Raw genomic sequence first — 21139 nt, forward strand, 5'->3', positions numbered from 1 at the left:
GAAAAATAGTAATATAAATATAAGTGTAATTTAAATATATTCTCATCGCATTGTAGTGTAAATAATTACTGTTGTTATAAAAGGACGCTGCTTTGACTTTGTCAATCATTTTGACGCATGCGCTCATTGGCTGTCGTAAAATAGTGTTAGCCAACATTCCGAACAGTGTCGTCCGGTCGCCGTTGTCGTGGTGTCGGTGAAATTAGTGGTGGAATTTTTACGTGTATAACATCAAAAAATGGTAAGTGAAGAAAATAAATTACAGTGTATTTCGATCGCGTTGTGTCATTTTATATCAATAGTGGTGAATTTTTAAACGGGTTACCGCAATTTCACGGGAAATCGCTCTTCAGTGACCGGTGCCGCCATATTTCGCACAACCCACCGCAGAGTTCGCACGCCTTTTCCTAAAAATCGTTGTCACCGTTCAGTGATTTTATGCCACGTGTTGTGTTTTTGAGTTTATGGCCGCGGACATGTCGGGCTACTGCGACTTGACGAGTGAATGTTGCAAGTCAGTCGGCCGGTATTGGATTTCACGTACGTTCGAAAGGTTATTCCTGCAACGCCTTTTTTGACGAGCTAAGACGGCCGTATGGAGTGCTGTACCTTGTTTTTAGGGTCTCGGGGGATGATGGGACCTTCAGATGAGTTATCAGTGGTGTGTAGCGTGCCGGGGGCAACGAACTTTAGAGGGAATGCATCGTCGCGCAATCGCACTTTCGTTTGACCATATAAGGCATAGTGGTTGCGGCACTGGCTGTCACATACATTTCGTGTCTATTTTGGGGAGAATAGGCGCGTCTGAGTACCTCAGCCGGTGATACGGCATTATAAAAATGAACCGAGGGTATTGGCCTAGCAATGTCAAGGTTATTCATTTCTACTGCCTAAAATCTAGCTGTATCTATCTTAACGACAGAAGTTACGGTGAAATGAGCCTTATTGCCGAGCACTAAAGTCGAATAATCTCGAACGTCGGTCTGAAATTTGGAGAATTATCACTGTATTACAGGATTTATGTTCTTATCACTAGTAATTTTCCTTGTTATGAATCAGAATGGTATCCTGTAGTTACTGAAACTACGCCCAATGATAATTGTCCCTATATATTGTTCTTGTACTGAGGAAAATACCATAATATTCTTATTTATAGCTGGTTACCTACAACTAGTCATTATTATTACATTTAATCATAACTTCCTGTATTGCTACACTACATATTCAACACATTTAAAGTCTAAAAACCTCTCCCAAAGACATACAAGCATTGATGATATTTTTAAAAAGGAAACTACCTTCAAATTCATCTGAACAACTCATTGTCTCTTCAAAAGACTTGTATAATATAAGGATTCTATGAACTACAGTTACCTATATACAGTTATAACTAGGTATTGACCACACCTGTGCTCCTAAGCTCAATAAATAACAAATCCAACAGAATAACCAATGATATATTAATTTCTATTCCATTAATATCACATAAAAATCAATTAGTAAGTTGCCGATTCCGTCTACAAGTTAATAAATAAGAATTTATAGCTAATTCTATTCTGTCTGAACACCGATAAACTTGGAACTTGGGTTAAGTTTATAAACATATAGAATCAATCACACTAGTCTTATATTACCGTTTATCAAATATTTCATAATGGACCTCAAGTGCTAGTCATATGGCAGATAGTTTAAAGAGCATGGACCATGTACATATATTTCCATCGTTATACCTCAAACTTGTTTAAGATTAGTAGTAATTATAAATCAATAAAAATTGTTGAATAAAATTTTAAATGCATACTCTTTAGGCTTTCATAGACTTGCAATAACTTAGCTAATACTGTAAGACTTCAATGTAGTAGGTACCTTATAACTTTTGTATATTGATTACATAAAAAAATACTTAAAAAGATATTTTACTTTATTATCCAACAAAGTTTTAAAATTCCAATTAACTAAAACACCCCTTTTTCCAATAAGAGGGTTGCACACCCCCTCCATCACTTGAAAATATGTCAACACTGCCCCATAGACAGTATCATTGATTTTTATCCAACAGACGCGTGTTTGTTTATGGTACGAGTTTAGAGGGGCGCAATGTGTTTTAAAAAACATCCCTAGTGTTTTAAGTATTAGTCGTATTTTAAATTTTTTACTTAGTTAACATTAACATTGATTTAAATGTTAAATTGTGAGTAGGTACTGTAGTTGTAGTTTAGTCTTCTAGGTCTCATAAAAATGTCCTCAAAAATTTAACTATGTACTGAAATTACAATTTATTGGCAGTAACTTATTTTAATAAATAACGCGCGGCTAATTATTTGTCCGATCATGTTTCACGTCTAAAACAACGATCTTTATCGGCGAATTTTCTAACACGTACCACCATGTCGTCGAAAGATAGCACATGCGGCCCGTGAAATTTGCCCCTTAGGGATACGAATTTGCAACCCTATGGAAAAGGGACCGGGTTTACTGCATCGACCGATGAAGCGTTCAAAACAGCCCTAAAGGTGGCGGTTCGCGCCGCGACAGAGACAGGCGACCGAGACAGGAGACTGAGACCAGAGACCACGACAAGTGTCTCGGTCTCTTCGGCATGTACTGTAGGTTGAGACTGAGACCGAAGATCGCGACAAGTGTCACAGAGCGACCGCTCAGTTCAAGAGAGTCTGTCGATGAAGTCACTGGTGTTTTGTGTCGTGATGGAAAACCAAGTAATGAAGCTGCTATTGGAGGAAGAAGAAGACGATGATTTGCTCTTATATTATTATTACAAATACAAAACTGAAAGACGATTACCTATTAAGGATTTATATTCCACTAGAGGTGAAGAAGGATCATTTTCGCTATTAGTAAAGAAGCACCTGATGTTTGATGACAATATATTCAGGAAGTATTTTCGGCTGAATAAAACACAGTTTGATTACGTATTAAATTTACTGAAAAAAACAATGCAAGAAAAGGGAAGAATATCAGTAAAAGAAAAATTATCACTAACTTTAAGGTAAGTTTGCCAATTCATCTAAATTATTCTGGTCGATTTCACCGTAATTGTTTAGAAATGGTTCACTCGAAATATTTAGTGATTGGCGAGATGTTAAATCAATCAATCCAGTCTGTGTTTGGTGTTCTGATGCTGCACTTATCGGAGAATATGAATTGTATGATGAATTTGAATTATATGATAACTGGTATGATGAATCAGTATAGGGGCGTTCAGTTTGACCTTCGATATCTCCGATCTCATACTTCGAGACAATATTAAATATTTCCGTTTTTGCCATGGCTCTTGAACGTGCACTCAATTTTCTTAGCATCATTTCAATATGTTTTGTAAATGTCGATATATCATCAACTGGTTCTTGAGATTTTAATGACTCCAGCTGTCTATTTCGGTTTTCCTGTCTGTCCTTCATAAATTTTATGAATTCATCTTCTTTTTGTCTCTTTCTCTTTGTATTTTTGGAGGTTGATTTTTCATAACTGTTATTTAGTGGTATATTAGATCTCTCTTGTGTAGATTTAGAAGTGCCTGGTAACTCCTTTGAAGGAGTGTTATGTACTGACGTGTCTGCGGCTTCGTGAGGAGTATCTTCATGTTCTACTCCTGGGGAGGTATTAGTAACTTCTTCTTCTACACTGGCGGAGCTTTGCTGTTCTTGTTCTACACTGGTGCAGCTTTGCCGTTCTGATGGTGTGTTTTCTAAAAATCTTAAGCGTTCATAAAACTGCCACTTTGAATTTTTAGCTGGTGCTGCAGATCCCGTCGATTGTTTTTGTTTGCGCTTATATCTGTTGTAGGAGTCCCTGATCAGTTTCCATTTTTTACGGCATTCCGAATCTGTAATAAATAATAATATTTTTTTTTATTCCCAGATTCATGGCGACTGGAGAAACATATGCTTCGCTATCATTCGAATATCGTATATCACCTTCTTATATTTCACAAATAGTCAAAGAGGTGTTAAAACATTTAAAGACTGTTTTGGTGCCAATTTTTATGCCTATTCCAAAAGAAAGTGATTTTAGGCTTATATCTGAAGGATTTTGGGACAAATGGCAATTCCCCAATTGCACAGGTGCTATTGATGGGAAGCACGTAAGAATAAGAGCCCCTGAAAATAGTGGGTCGTTGTATTTTAATTATAAGGAGTATTACTCAATTGTTCTTCTGGCTATTGTAGACTATAATTACAAGTTCATTGCAGTAGACGTTGGCTCTTATGGCAAAGAAGGAGATAGTGGAATATTCCAAAAGTCTGCAATGGGAAAACAAATAATGAAAAATGAATTTAATTTTCCGAAACCAAAAAATCTACCGAATTCGAACATAATATTACCCCATTTTTTAGTTGGAGATGAAGCATTTAGTCTTGATACTTTTATGATGAAACCTTACGCTAGAAGAGTTGCAAAAAACGATTTAAGCAAAGAAATATTTAACTACCGCCTTTGTCGTGCGAGACGAGTATCGGAAAACGCGTTCGGTTTGCTGTCTCAGGTGTTTAGAATATTTTACACTCCTATCGGAATAGCGCCAGAAACATGCACAGACATGATCTTAGTTGCCTGTTGCTTGCATAACCTATTAAGAGATGGATTTTTGGAATCTGCTCAAATGCCCGTACATCAATGGAATCGAGAGGAAGAAAATTTGCCTTCAAATTTTGTTACATTACGTGGAACAGGAGGGTTTTCGAACAGCAACGGACTCGATATTAGAGTAAAATTAACCAATTACTTGACGTCACAGCAAGGAGCAGTAGACTGGCAAGAACAACATGTCACACGGCTTGTTTGAACTGATTCCATTCCTTTTCTTCTTAACCTTTTCTTTCTTAATATGTTAATTTTATGCAAAATAAATAAAATAAGAAGAACTCACCTGTTTTATTTATGCTTTCAGCTATGCTTTTCCAAATATTGTCCTTCAAATTTTCGTCTCTGTAGGAGTCTAGTTGTGCATTGTATAGCGGAGGGTGCTGCCTGATAAGTTCAATCAGAGTCTCACAGTCTTCGTCAGAAAAACTCATTTTTAAACATAAACACGTACTTTCACGAGCGCGACCGAGACACTACTGCACCGGAGCAGCGACCGTCTCGCTGTCTCCTGTCGCGCGCCTCTGTCTCCTGTCTCTGTCGCGCTCGCGAACTGATGCTTTATACATTGCCTAGAGTTAAGTAGCGGTCACGGTCTCCGGTCGCGGTCTCCTGTCTCGGTCGCCTGTCTCTGTCGCGGCGCGAACCGCCACCTTTATAAAGTAAGGGACTGCCTATTTTTCGTACCATTAGGTTTAAAAGAGATATTTTCGTTTAGTTTGCTTAGATTTAAAAGAAAAGCAACTAGTTATGTAAATGTATGGACATGGTTTTAGTAATCATTTGGTTGTTAACTAAACAGGTATGACTAAGTACTTAATACAAGTTTCTAAGTATACAGATACTGTCATGATGTGTCAGTGACCGTCATATCATATCAATAATAAATTAGTCATTATATCTTGAATAAAGCCTTCTAGATCGCAATTATACAATCCTTTATAGTTTTGTTCCTTTTGAAATACTATCTTAGGTCGAGATGTCCAATAGAAGAGAGAACATAAAAGCTTGTAAAAAACCATGTTATAGGGGCAAAGCCATCAAAAATATCAAGGAGTTATCTTAATTGTCGGACTACCACTGAGAATGTCCTTAGAGAAAACAAAACAACTGACTTCGGGAGTTGAACTTATAACCCTAAAGATACAATAAACACATGCGCACCGATCCGTTGCAACTTCAAAAGTGCAACTCACGTACTAAAAAATACAAACAAAACATGCTATAGTAACAATCTTAATCTACGTGACCATATATGGCGAGTCGTATCAACGCAATGCAATGAAGTTAGCCGCCATACAAGGACTGTATTGAAGACCGAACCTGCCATACGCAGCATGAATCACTCCACATCTCATGAGTCATATGGTCAAAGGTTTTTATAAAGGTTTTTATAGGCTTTCTACGCAGTGAATAGCCTGTTTGAATAGTATTTAATGGTTAGTTTAAACCGTGATTGGTGTTAGTGTAATCTTACGAAGATGGTGCACGATTAACTCGACAATTTCATGGTTAATTATGTTATCTATGAGACACGTAATAACAGAATAATTAAGTTAACTACGCAGCTTTGATCGCATGGTTCGATAATAAAATGGTTTTACGGTCTCGAACATCCCGGGGCTGTCATTATGTAGCGTAAAACTCAAAGAACTTGCTATTGCTACTGAACAAAGATCTTTTCATTATTATCCTTTAGGGACATAATTCTAGTCAAGCTAGGAGCTAACCTAGCATCGAGGTTTTCATTGTTTATCAATAAATAGCGAAACTACTCAACCGTACATATACGACAAAGTGTTTTCTGTAGATTTCCCAGCTTATCACTTGTTTATCACATCTAAAGTATTAACACTTCACGATAATTCGTTATTTCCATTCAATCATCATTCCTTTTAGATACCGATAGCACATTTTTGTTATAACAGGACAGATAATTCGCTATTTTCTCTCATACTGCTTACAGCTGGGATAGGATCAATAAAATCCTATTACAGGGCGAGACTCAAATAAAAAGTTGTATTTATGCTCCACTAGACTTGGATCCCTTCTAATACGCATGTACTTTGTCGTTCTGTTAGACATTTTAATTCATATTATCGTTATACTAAACTACTACGTGTTAAATTTAGAAACTAAGATGTTATATTTCAAGTTTTTAAACTAACTGGTACAAAACGTTACGTTTAAGGCAAAGTAACACGGCCTTAGTCACTGAAGTCCTTCCGACCACTTTGATACAGTCAACTTATTCGAATTAAAAGGTCCCCTCGCAAAGATCTTAGTCTATTGTTGTATTCTAATCCTCAATTTAACTTTCACAAGCATTAGCTAATGACATTAAAATCTGCACACTTAAAAGTAGAAATTGTGTGCGTAATACAATCCATTCTGAAGTGACTACTCGAAAGTAATGGTATTGCGTTCATGAGTCAGCACAAATGCAAATAAATACGCCGTATCATTTTTCTCTGAAGTACTGAACTTGATGAATGACTTTCAATCATCGGCTTTCGATAGCTTAGTCATATTTTTCAAATATGTAGACATAAATCATAGCCAAAATACGTTACTAGAAGCGAGTTTTTACACTAAAATCTATATTTTTTATTCGCCAATGGTAATCGGTCTCATTATACAAGACAAATGCCGATATTTATGATCAGTTTCGCACTAATAAAACAGATTTTGATGCTTCCATCATTCAAATATTAAGTTGTCCTCTTTTTAGAAAAGAGACACGACTATTCTAGCTTAATTTTTCCTAAGTGCTTTTATTCATAAAACTTGAGACCAATATTATGACGTCACAGATTTTCAAACCGTCTAAACGGGAGGGGGACACTGTCACTTAGAGGGAGCTTCGGTCAACTCGCGCCGTAATATCATGTTCGCAGTCGCCCTTTGTGCAAACATGTAACCGATCCTTTGATCTCACTATATCTATCAATACATATAGTATGTAAATCGTTAACCGCATAGAAGAACTACCACAATTTTAGTTGTTCGCCCTATAATTAGTCATCAGTATAAAATTTGCCGTCACCTGAATCAGTTGAGTGACGCATGCCGACGTCGAGGTCGTTCACCTTACGTCTTTTTTTCGAAAGGACAATGCTGTACGCGTTGACTTCGCAGTCTGAATTAAAGTTAACTGTAAGGTCACGAAAGAAAAACGTTATTTGTGGATGTTTGTAGTAATTCGTAGTTTCTAAGATGAGGTTTAATGACTTCTAGAAACTGCTTTATTTTACATACATTTCGTTGGTTGTGGCCATCTCATACCTAACAATTTTACAATAAACTATTTTCTAGACATAAAACTGTTTGAAGAATCTTTATATTTACTTAAGTATTGGGATATAGTTGCAGAACTGCAACTATGGTCAAACCAAGGTGTAAGTATGGCCTGTTCAGGGTCACTGCTTTGATATTTGGTCGTATCCAGCTCATGCGCCGTGAGTCGGGCATCCTGTGGTCTGTGGTCAATCTTGTAGCAGCTTTTTTCGCAGTTAACACACGATCTTTATTTACATGTGTATATTGATCCATGTATTTAACGCTTACATTATTGGATTGTGCTACACAAGCATACGTCAGTATAATCTTTTTACCTACTATTTACGCGATCTGATCTCAAGCCAATTTCCTCCGGACAAAAGCATTATAACCTACATTAACTTGTTTTTATTCAACTAGCCGTCATCACAAACGGCATTATCACGGCTGTATCTTTCGTTAACAAGATAACTGTTCTTAAATCAAACACAATAGTTAAAGAATCTGCAAGAATCACATATGCACATAACTTCATTTTATACTTTGTTTTATGACTTAGAACTTGTTTTTTCTGATCAGGATAACCAGAATCGACAGCTTACATAACACAGTTCTCATTTAATTTACATGTATCCTCAAAACCGGTACCAAATAACGAGTCAGTGTCACATTTTATGAGTATAACGACATTCGGAGTAATTTTCCTGATTTATTGCCAATGTTTTTGACTATAATTGGAAAATGAGCTAATATCCGGGCGTTGACTCATTGAAATTATTGATGACACGTACGTTAAATAACTAAGTAGTGAACAATAATCTATTACGGCTACTGCTTACAAATTTATGAAGTTAGCAGTCAAGTAAAGTTGCAAAATTTGCAGGAATTGTGAAGCGTCCTGCGTCGTGCAATATTTCGTCAGGTTGCTGTCATATATTTACTTTTGCAACCCCGGCAAGGTGAAAAAAGGGCTGTGCTTGGAGCAAACGAGTAGGGGAGTGACAAACTTCCCTTGGGATTACCCAGAAAATGTATTCAACAACATAAAAGTTATCGTGGTCCCCCATATTCATGACCGTGGATGACCACTCGTCTGGTTTTTGTTGATAATAAACCTGCCAACCCCTGTCTCCTGGGGGTAAAACATATTTTGGAGCCTTTTACATTTTGTTTTACAGATTGAACACGAACAGCTAAAGTATTTCGATCTTGTTAAGTTTGTTTTACACAAAACGTATTTGTAAATTTGCCCTCAAATTAATTATCCAACACGAAACTTTCTCAATTCGAGTCAAAAGTATGTTGCCCTCTAAAACATTTATAAACTTTCGACCAAAATATGGTCGGCCACTCAAACTTTAGCCATAACACGGGCATATTTAAATGTTTTATGCTTGTATTTTATTGATACGCCTCGGTGGGCCTCGTAAAACTTGTCTATTTTAGACGATACCTTACTAACTGCGTATTTATTTAATTCTCTTGAAATGGCGATATATTTTCTAATTAGAATTAGCATGAATGCGCAAAACTCTGATAATTAATGTTTATCTATTTGAAACAAGTTTGTCACGAAATAACTATTCGTGAATTTGGTTCTTTTAACTTAGTAATGTTCTGAAAGCTATCGATTCATGTTTAGGCCTGGCATTTAGCCAGATCAAATGCTCTCATACTATGTAAATAAATTACTATGGCCCGATAATTACCATCGATCATACGAGAAAAGAATGTCAAAATAATGACATCCATTTGTTAATTTAAACTTAGTAGGGGATATCTCTCGTTGTGTTCTTATTGGCTGTTGCTTAGCTAGATTTACTCCCAACTATTTAGTAATCAACATTCACACACGTTTTCTGATTTACAAACGCTTTTAAATCAAAAGCACGAGTATTTCGCATAAGCAAGTTTGAAATATTATAAATCAAAAGTACTGAAATAGCTGGTTTTCTGTCGGACGCCAGTAAATTAATGCGAGCGATATATTTTTCTGTGCGCGACTAGAGTTTGGCGTCATTGCAGTGTGTCCGATACTTGTATCTAATATTTTCAGACGGCTCCGTCACTCAACACATTATTTTGTTACACAAGTTTGGGCATGTTCCCATAGATTTTCTATAGAATTATTTAATTTTTTCTTACGACTAATAATTAACTAAAAATAACGATAAAATAATTAATTATTCGATGAAAACACCATTTAAGATGTCCGTTCTTTGGTCCTAAAACTGCAAAAACTTCCGTATGTACCGTCGTTCGTGCTGTAATTATTGCACTATTAAATGCTGTTTATAGGTGAAAAAAATGACAGCCGACGGATATTCACACTTCATGAGAAGTTGCAGCGATAATGACTTGTTATAGCTAATATTTCTTCGTCTCTAAATTTTATAACAGTTCGTGATAACATAATTGCTCTTTGAAACAAGCTTTTTACAAATGCTTTAAATTAGTGCAGATGCATTGCTTTTACGGTTGACAGTAACAACATAGTCATATACAGTCGTAAACTATTAGGAATTTCAAAGATAGTATAAGCAATTTAGTGTCTGGTCTGCCATATAATTTAGAATTCTTATCGAGACAATATATTTCACGGCTACCAGACATTAATTCTTTCGATAAAGATGCTTAGAAGTAGTTTTCCGAAGCAATAACCTTCAGTATACTCAAGTATGAATTACGTACTTGGATTCCAGACGCTTATCTAATGCAATAATTTCAAGGCACTGGCCTCTGGAGTCCAAGGCGATATCTTCCTAACAGAAGGCAATAAAGCACCGATTATGATGAATAATTTAAGCTAGAAGGTAGCTTGCGCTATGGTCAAGGAAATCGATCGACTGCACTGAAACTTTGAAGCCTGCGTGACTGACTGCATGCGGTAAAATGGTGCATTTTCTAGACTATATTTATTACGTTGCGGTAGGTTTTTAATACACACGAAAAATTCTTACGAATACTTGAAAATTATTGTGAAATTTACTTCGGCCGTGGATAAAATTGCTCGGCATTCAGATGTTGGTGCTAAATTAGCGTGATAAGTGCTATTTTAGCCCTGAAATAGGTCGAAGCAAATGTTAATTACGAACTGGATTGTCTGGAAATGTCAGGACTATAATATAATGACTACATAGTTTCAAAGTATGTGCTTTATTTAACCTCTAATATGGCATCATTATCCAGTTTAAAAGTGATTCTTAAACTAAGCGGGAGGCATTTGGTGTTTAATAAGACAGTTCATGTTGAACACACACGAGGTAAAATACCCAAGGGTATTAAGAGATATAAATAAGAAATGCTATAACAATGACATCATTCTAATATCATGGCGCACTGAAATAGATGCTAGTAATTCTCTAAAATATAAATAGATCGTTTGTATTAGATGGTCTATTTTCAACAATGACTGTGCATCAATTAAATTCCTTATCTTGATCAGCCAGGCCTTTTGCCAGGAGCCACCTCCCACTTGCTAAAGTGTAACATGCTGTTCTACATAGGCTTGTCTTTCATAAATTATTTTTTTCTTGATTAAGCAGATTTCTGTACTATTCATGAACAATTTCATTTCTCCTAACAGTGTTTTATATACTGACTGCTTGTGGTTTCGGTAAATTGAACTAGGCATTCTCAGAACTTGGCTTTGAATTTGTTTATCAAAAGTAAGACTACTTTATTCTAATATTATATGATGTAATCTGGTGTAGTTATTTAATGTATCAATTTTGCAAACTAGTAATGATAATCAAAAATAATCATGATTATGTAAGTGCATTGAAGATAATAATGTATATCTTTGTAGATAAGATTGTGCATCGCTTTTCCTGATATTGTTACATTAATTGGATCTACAACAGTATTATTAGTAGATAAATTATAACTAGAAATTCACATGACGCAGAGCTTGAGTTCACTTGAAAATATACTTCAATTACTACGATATATCGCGAAATACATGGTTTGTATATCAACGTCATATAAGATAAGATAAAAGATCAATATCATGAAATTGCACGATTCATGCTCCTTTGATATTTACAGCTAAACTACCGCACATACTGAAACTATAATTTCCACATATTTCTGACCACTAACCACTAGATATGACCAAAGCGTCAGTTAACTTAGGTATGTAATACAAGAATAGTCTGCAGGAATTCTGGACCAAGAATGCAAGTAAGAGCTAGCTGACATGTGCATATGCCCAAAAGCCACACGTGGTTGAGGTTCATGCACCACGTATAATTAGACAGCGGCCAATGTCTCGACGCGGGCGATTCTATTTATAGCCGCCCACGCGGGGGACAATCGCTTTTAGAACATCTCTAGCGATGATACGCTCTTGTGACAGGACTCTGAGGTGGGTATTCGGTGAATGAATTGTTACATTTCGGGGCCGAATGTTTCAGCTGTCGGAGATAACTTTTGATGGTTTAATTAAAACTGAAGATTTTAAGATGTCTGTATTATTTGCTTTTGCTTTGGCCCTTGATCAATTGAAGAAACCTTTGGTTTTTATAAACTGACCTAAGACTACAATCCATTTATTTGGTGACTAGTCTGAGTAGACTTTCCAACTCCCAAGAATGTCTTTGAGATAGATTTCGTTAACCAATATTAAAACAAGAATATTTCTTCTGGAATAAATTTTCATAACTCTCATATTCTCGACTTTTCTCCAACAAAGAATATAATCCATTTGAGACAGTTCCCTGACATTGAGCGGCTCACTTGATTCACAGCACATAGATTACTCAGTGAACCCAATAACATCACCTGTACAAGCAACTAAAACATTTATATAAATGTATGAAAACATTAGTACTACGACCTCAGATAACAGGCGATAACACATTCCCGGTGAGTCACAAACCGACAACATAAAATGAACCGTATTCTCTTCACAATAAGGTGCAGGTAATACAAATGTCATGTGCTTTGTGAAAGGAGAACAATTTATGTTCAGCATCGTGATATTTCCTTCCTCTTTGCAGATATCGGTTTCAACATGTCTGTCTCGAATGACATTTGTTCGATGTTATTACGTTTCAAAAGATTCTGTTGCGGTCTTTGTAAAAGCGAGGTTAAGGTTTTGGTGTCGTGAGTCAGTGGACCAATGACGCTTGGGAATCAGCAGAGCGTTTCCACCCTCAGTTTAAAATGTTGGCCATTGTTTGTGCAGCAGTCTTGAGCTATGTCAGAGGTCAGGCACCTTCGCAGAAATTAAATGAAGCCATGGTTAACCACTTAGGTATCACTTTTGAATAAGGTTTTGTAACATTTTGACTCCTGAAATTTGTTCTTTTCCATACTTTACCCGTTAAACAGACCTTTGTTAAGAATTTAGTAATATTTTTTCACCTTTGACCAATCGTTATTAGATGATTTTCGAAAGACTTGGCCGGATTCTTTGTTTTTTAAACATAAACACGGCACCGTTCAAAAACTGACGCAAACGCCTCACCGACCGTTCTATTTTAAAATCGTTAGCTTTTATTTTTACTCGTATAAACATTGAAATTTACGGGAAGGAATGCGGGCCATCTAAATCATACAATGCAACGCAAATGCTTGTTTTAATTAAACATTATGTGAAGTTTATTACATAATTTGGGAGCGAATGCATCAACCTTGGTGTTAATTGAAATAGAACGGTTGAGACGTTTGGACAGCTGTAGCGCCTGCACGATTCAGTTTTAGAACTCAGTGACCCGAGCTTCTAAAGCAACAGTTGTGATTTTCATATTTTTGCTTCCAAGCGCATTCTAGATTATCCGAGCGATGAAATTTAAGAAAGACATCAATTGGCGCCTTCTAAGAATATGGTAAAGTTTTAGTCAAATGCAACTTCGTTTATTATCTTAACAGACAATTCATTTGAATAAATATCTATTTGAAACAGACCATTCCCAATTTCTGAACAATGAGGGTACTCGTCACATTGTAACTAATGTTCGTGACGCTCAATACAAACTAATTTACTCAACAAATTGTAAATAGTCGCTGAAGTTCACTGAATCTTTGTAATCCTTTAAATCTCTTTTCACACAACATTATAAAATAGGTCGAATCTTATGCCAACGGGACCACACAACTCTTCAGAAATTTATAGTTTTTAAGCTTATTACACGAACTCGTACGCAGTCTATTTAAAATCTGTTGGCCGGTGGCCATCAGACAATGAGTCCTATTGACTAGTTCCGTTCATGCGGGAGGAAAGGGATCACAGGAAACTATGCTTTTGGAATTTAAAATGCCGTTTCGGAAGAGTGCAGGATATGTGTCATGTTTCTGAGAAATAGACATGTGACCTTGAATGTGATGACGTCAAGCGATTGGATTTGATACAGTAATTGCTGTGAGATATTGAACAACGAGAAGGAGTACCGTTTGACAATGATTTCGTTAGTCATCCAGTGCTTTTGCGCTATAAAACCTCTTAATTCATGTTTTTATTTTAATGTAACCAACCCTTTAGCGTTAAAACCACATAAACGAATGAATAGGAATGATGTATGAAATCTAGTTTATACTAGAAATCTAGATTTTTTTTGTTGGGCAAAAAGAAATCACTTTTCTATTGATTATTTAAGACCATAACCTTGTTCCTGAACGATATACCACTTCCAATCCGAACGAAATGAGACAATAAAAAATAATGTAGGGTCATTATCAAGGAGACGCGAAACTACAAGATAAAAAGAAATCTTTAACTCATTGAACTCGTAAAGCTATTCAATCGGGAATAATGTAAATAAACAAATGATCAATCGGCTACATATGATACAAACACAAAAGGTCGTAAGATAACCTTGTTAGATCGAACATGTGGGAATTATATCTTGTACGTTTTTATACAAACTGCGGTTGATATCACACGTATTGGTAGGCTAGGAATTTAATGCGTTACTATGTGAGCAAGAAAAATATTTTGAAAGTTCGATATGAAAGAAAATAACCTGTTTTCTTCAATAGAAGCTTTTGAGATGGAACCTTATCCCGTATCTCGTTTTAAAATTCACCACTATTATTTTGCGTGAACTAGGAACCCAATTTCTTTTTAAATAGTCTTAAAATCATTGATTCCAGAATTAACATACTAATAAAATAATGTGCTTATAACTAGAGCTCTTTCGAGATATATCACGCCTCAAAGGTTAAGGCGTCTTTTTATGAACTTCAATTGAACTAGAGCAAAAGAAATATCTCTCAAATAGCCCACTCTTTAGAAAGCACCACACATTATTAAATTTCAGTATGTTTTCCAGTTTACTAACGTAAGTTTCCAACTTGCAGGCGTCAGGAGTGACAGTATCGGACGCATGTAAAACGACGTACGAGGAGATCAAGAAGGACAAGAAGCACCGCTACGTGGTGTTCTACATCCGCGACGAGAAACAGATCGACGTGGAGACGGTCGGCGAGCGCAACGCTGAATACGACCAGTTCCTCGAGGACCTGCAGAAGGGAGGCACTGGAGAGTGCAGGTACCACCAATTATATCTATCATCCGTAGCCCTTTTTCGTTAGTGTTTGTGAGGAACAAGACTGTAGCAGTAGTGAATAGTCCCCAACCCACACTTAACTCAATTTGCGAAATTGAAGTGTGGCCTAGCCCCTCGCACATTTCGGAAGGAGACCTTTGCTCAGCAGGACAGGATTGGGTATATTTTTTGTAGTAGACGTATTGTCACAGATGTTTGTTATAGGGTAATGAACATGCTTCCTTGCATGACAATATTGGTAGGTACATGTAGAAGGTGCCGCTAGAAGCTATGTGGGTAGTTGATTAAAAAAGAATATTTTGAAACTAACCAGTCACTCACGCTCGTGCAATTTGTAAGAACTAAGTTCTCTATCTTTCAATTAAAATTGTGTCTTATCTTGTTTTGAGTATTCACAACAGAGTATAGTAGATATTTACATTGTATTTTAGATCGTCAACACACTATTGAATCAAATAAATTACAGGAAAGAGTTCAGTGTTCGATATATGAGAGCAGGGAATATTTTTAGAGTTTTCGTAGTAAACATTTTATGTCGCTGATACAGACTCAAAGCAATAGAACAGTAGAAATAATTGACAGGTCTAAAAATTTCTTAGCGTTCAGCAACTAATGCCAAGTAGCAAAAATGTATTGATGTTCTTCTTAGTAGGAATATTCAGGTTCAGAATTACATTATTTCATGTCTTTAAACTCACTCAGTCTCTGTAAAGATGCCTTTCGATCTAGCTTCCATTTACGTTAAAGGTGTCGTTAGTTCCAAAAATAAAAATTATGGAAACTTTTTCACGTCTCTCAAATAGTACAGCTCTTCTTACTGTTAGTTTTTCCCACACAGTGCTTTGCTGCCTCACACATTTCAGAAAAATGGGTATGAAAAATTTGTCGAGAAAATATGTTCCTCAAAATTAAACATTTTCATTATAATACCAAAAACTTTTCCCAGAGCTTTTCTCTTACTAATGATGATAGAGTACCACAGGTTTAGTTATCTAGGTTAGCAGGGATTAAGGAAAGTTATAAATGTCTACCACACCAGCTGTCTACAGTAATGAGAGATTACACAGTCATTTACTAATCATACCTATTAATAATGATGTGCCGATGCCAACGTGTTAAATAACCGTATAACTATTGGGAGTCATCAAAACATCTTATATATTCGAACCATCTATAAATTTAGTCAGAAAATATGATTATTTTTCGCATTCCCAAAATACTGAACCGATTTACAACTAATGTGCATAAGCCTGCATCTGCCGGTAGGTTTTGTATGGAAGATCTGAACATAGACCTTAGAAGCTTGCTACATTACACATATTCTTTCGACTATATTTATCGAATAACAAAATCGACTCGACTCACTTGTTCGTCTTATGCTGAACGGGTTCATCTACACATATTCGGTTTTTCCGCCCTGCCTAACCGAATATGTGTAGCAGGCCTTGAGATTAGCGTTAGGAAGATTATTGATTGTGATGTCTAAGTTAGGATATACACACTACAAACCTATTTTAGTTAAAAACCCACTATAATATGTTTTCTCTTTTTCATTTTGCTAAGGAGTGAAAGAAACAAAACACTTTATAAGGCTTTCATAACTTCATATATTTTTATGAATAAGAGGGTAAGAATTCTATAAAAATATATTTTTAACGGAATATGTTGCGTTATTTTCCAGATATGGTCTGTTCGACTTTGAGTACACGCACCAGTGCCAGGGCACGTCGGAGGCTAGCAAGAAACAGAAGCTGTTCCTAATGTCGTGGTGCCCAGACACCGCCAAGGTTAAGAAGAAGATGTTGTACTCCAGGTAAATTATACACATTCATTTAAAACTTGTTATATTGTCAATTCTCTATTTCATGACAGCATTTTCCGAGTATTTCAATCGTTCTTTAAAAAAAGATGAAGGTACTTATAGACCTTAATAATGGACTAACAGGGATAAAACCATTATTAAAACATTATTTTCAAAGTTATTTACTCGGCAACTCTGGTAATATCAACACATGTTCACATGTTTCGAGCAGAATACAATACAACTTTAGTGATTTACGTATGCAGGCCTACGGTCGGTCAAAATGAAAAACTAAAACTATCAAAAACTTAAACAAGCAAACTGCCCAGGCTTGTCCCATATATGACCTTTTAGTACTTTGGCAAAAGATTTTTTAAGTGAAATACAGTTTGTTAAATAAATACACGAACTCTCTCGTTCTCTTCATAATAGATGTAACGATACGTTATTAGGGACAGAAACAAATATCTCCTTGATAAATAAAATACCAACAAAAACAACTATTTTATCTACTATCCAATAAAAGTCCCGTGGAACATAACAATATTAATAAATCTAACACGATCATATTTCACGTTGGTGGCTCCAGTTATAATCGCGTCATAAAGTCGGCTCCTTACCCGATGGCTGCCAGAAATCACAGAATTATATATAGACATTATCTCAACTGTTTATTGCATACGGAAGCCGGAGGACGTGACGCTGAATTCAATACATTATTAGAGATTACATTTGTTATAGTTTTGTCCGTTTTCTAAATATTCTCTACAAATTTCGCCCTATCATCTATATATATACTAATATAATAAAGCTGAAGAGTTTGTTTGTTTGTTTGAACGCGCTAATCTCAGGAACTACTGGTCCGATTTGAAAAATTCTTTCAGTGTTAGATAGCCCATTTATCGAGGAAGGCTATAGGCTATATAACATCACGCTACGGTCATTAGGAGCGGAGTAGCAATGAAAAATGTTACAAAAACGAAAATTTTGACCCATTCTCTTAGGTGACGCAAGCGAAGTTGCGCGGGTCAGCTAGTGTGAAATAAATTTCCATTTGCCTCTGAAAGAAAGCGATATTTATACTAGGTTTTGCCCGCGGCTTTGTTCGCGTGAAAAGCTTTCCCAGACAAAAATAGTGTTCGTATAAAAATAAGTGATTGTTCAGTTTCAAGTTCAGTAGCGTAATTTTTTAGGAACTATAATTTGCAAATACCAGATTTGAAATTGCTTTAAGCAACCAAGCACAGTCATTATTTACAACAGGTACCACCTTGTGTATACTTGTGTGACTATTATAATAGTCAATTTGATTAATATTGCTGTTCTAATAGCAATCTATACTCGAATATCCCCCCACTTCTCCCCATTTCCTACAGTAACTAGGGGAATTGTGTTCATTCCCAAATTTGATCAGTTAGCAGTCATCAGTCCTCTATAACATGGCGCTTGGCACGGAAGCGTATTATAAAGATAACATAAATAATATATTAATGTCACAACTTCTGTTAAATTCCGATGACACATACGTTTGTTTATCGTGAAAGAATTTACACTAATCGCTTAGTTTTGTATTGTAAATGTTTTTCTGCAATTTATCAATCTCTTATCACCACACCCATCGTGTCAATATTTCGGAGAATTATAGAGTTTCGAGCTCCTACAGAATATTATGTGTCATGAAGAACCTCCTCCTTATTTATTTTATTATATATAGGTTTTTATCCATAACTAGATGACCCCCGCCGCTCTGTCTACATAAACACTTTATCATCCCATATCTTAGTTCCTTAGCATGCTTTTTTTTAATTCTACAACTATGTATCACCCCTTTGCCGAACTTAATTAAATTAATTAGTGGTTAAGCTGGGAAAATGTATCAGACATTTAATAATGCTGGATAATGTGCCTAATTTCTATAAACATGGGCAGAAACTATGGAACGTCTATCCATTAGTAAACGGTAAACATAAAACGTGTACATACGCTACGTACCTAGTCTCAAATGAGTAAACACCGTGTCATATCGTGTGCGTTTATCTGTAACTACATAAGCCAGAAATAAAGATACGTTAGTTATAACTCACAATCGATATGACTCACGCTTCGGTTCGAATGTCTCATGAAAGATTACTTAGTTAAGTCGTTATACTGTGAACTGCATGAGAATTAAGTTAAATGTAGTATGGTAGACCAATGCTTGGTTGGACATTAGTCATGTAAAGTTTGACGCGATTTGGGCGTGGTTCACGCGATAAATATTTTTGCTGTTATGTGTTTTTATCAGCCACGAATATTGTTCTGTACGTAACTTAAATTGAAACCTATAGTATTATCACAGATATAATTTTACGAACTTGAAATATTAACGATGTCTGTTTGTTCCCAGCTCGTTCGACGCGTTGAAGAAGTCGCTGGTGGGCGTACAGAAGTACATCCAGGCGACCGACCTCTCGGAGGCCTCGCAAGAAGCCGTCGAGGAGAAATTGCGCGCCACCGACCGCCAATAACTCTGCATTTATCGCCACGGCCGAAGTGTGGACCGGATCCCATGACAACTACATACAAAACACACTCTTAGTCAGTATTGCCGGGGACCGCTCTCACACACACAGTTTCGCATGGGTTTTTTTATATATTGTTTCAATCCTTAAGCTTCTGCAGTCGATTACCGGGTCCACCTCGGACACTACGGTCGAAACTCTGTACAGACTATGTCAACGGCCGAGCGACAGCCTATAACTATTGCAATTAAGGAATCTATGTAATAATTTAAATTATACTAATTATTATATTTTTTTTCCTATAAATTAAAGAGTAAGTTAAGCTCAAACTAAATTTAATTCAACGCGTATGCGTGGATGTTTTTTTTTAATTATAAAATACAGGTTAGCGAACGCCGGTCGGCTTTTATACTATTTAGATTGTAATATAAAGAATGTACGATTTTATACGATCACCTAGTTTCGTTTGAGAATTCATCTGCTAACGATGTAAGCTTGCGGCTCGACACTGGCGGGCGATGGATAAGTATTTTGTAACCGATTTATCCAGAAATACACTCGATATAAGAGAACATTAGTTGTTTTATTACTCACCACCTCTTACTATGACACCACCATGGACTTTACTCATGATTTTGTTATCTTTTAACAATGATCTGATGATTAGTTCGATGTCATCAATAGCATACAAATACACTCAAAGTCATTACACAATCTTAAGAGAAAAACATCAATTGAGAATCAAAGCTGTGAGCAACTCAATTTAGAAAATATAATGTCTTGTTTATCGATGATGGTCATTTTGACCAAGGTGAAGCATATTTCGATATTTTGGACAATCTTATCTCTGCACGATATGAACTACTACTTTGATTAAATATACCAAATTCGGACCACCAGCTCAGTCGTTAGACTCGCACTTAAAGTACCAGTACCTAGAGATTTACTTTTCGAAATAGTGTGCACCAGTAATAAGGGACTCATGCTTGAATGCTGAATCGTTACTCAGTCATCAAAAATAGGGCGGGGTCAAATTAAACTTCTGTAATAAATTCTTCTTAATTTAGAAATTCTTGACTGCGAACCGACTTCTGATCCTTGTAAAGGGGTTTCTCCTTTTTTAAGTATTTCTTACGGTCTTACGATTCATCTACTGCAGCTTTATGTGTTTGTGATACTTGATGTCACCCGACTGTATAGTTGAGAATCAGCCTAGCCACCTCCACCAGTTTTTTGGCTTTCCATTTTCATATCAAGGTTAGGTAAGGGCCCATTTATTAATGTACGCGACTAGTGAACGCGAGCTCTTAACTTCGAACTTGTTTCTGTGTCATAAAAAGTGCAATCGGGCTTTGTTAATCTGTAGGAATATTCTTAATATGAGTTAACACGTGTGAGACGTAAACGTTATGAAATGAAAAAGAGGAAACACATTATAGTAGTTT

At 36.1% G+C, this 21139-nt stretch overlaps 2 protein-coding genes across 2 annotated transcripts; one reads left to right on the top strand and one right to left on the bottom strand.

The window, feature by feature from the left end:
- Positions 1–75: 75 nt before the first annotated feature.
- On the top strand, positions 76–20266 carry tsr (Cofilin/actin-depolymerizing factor homolog tsr). The gene is made up of 4 exons (XM_076131439.1): positions 76–241; positions 15184–15374; positions 17074–17205; positions 19580–20266. The coding sequence occupies exons 1-4, from the start codon at positions 239–241 to the stop codon at positions 19698–19700; spliced, it is 447 nt and encodes a 148-aa protein (XP_075987554.1). The 5' UTR covers positions 76–238; the 3' UTR covers positions 19701–20266.
- LOC142984104 (uncharacterized) lies at positions 2922–5269 on the bottom strand. The gene is made up of 2 exons (XM_076131438.1): positions 4889–5269; positions 2922–3844 (listed from the first exon to the last, which is right to left on the bottom strand). Exons 1-2 carry the CDS (start codon positions 5034–5036, stop codon positions 3003–3005), a joined length of 990 nt encoding a protein of 329 aa, XP_075987553.1. The 5' UTR covers positions 5037–5269; the 3' UTR covers positions 2922–3002.
- Positions 20267–21139: the final 873 nt, after the last annotated feature.

Source organism: Anticarsia gemmatalis, chromosome 26, assembly GCF_050436995.1.
Source record: "Anticarsia gemmatalis isolate Benzon Research Colony breed Stoneville strain chromosome 26, ilAntGemm2 primary, whole genome shotgun sequence".
Classification (NCBI taxonomy): domain Eukaryota; kingdom Metazoa; phylum Arthropoda; class Insecta; order Lepidoptera; family Erebidae; genus Anticarsia; species Anticarsia gemmatalis.

Bases quoted from the DNA above. Each gene is read 5' to 3' on its own strand.
- LOC142984104 (XM_076131438.1), bottom strand. From the start codon at position 5,036: ATGAGTTTTTCTGACGAAGACTGTGAGACTCTGATTGAACTTATCAGG. The intron at 3,845-4,888 runs GTGAGTTCTTCT...TATTTATTACAG, and splicing joins TGAAAGCATAAATAAAACAG to ATTCGGAATGCCGTAAAAAA.
- tsr (XM_076131439.1), top strand. The intron at 15,375-17,073 runs GTACCACCAATT...GTTATTTTCCAG, and splicing joins GGAGGCACTGGAGAGTGCAG to ATATGGTCTGTTCGACTTTG. The intron at 17,206-19,579 runs GTAAATTATACA...GTTTGTTCCCAG, and splicing joins AAGAAGATGTTGTACTCCAG to CTCGTTCGACGCGTTGAAGA.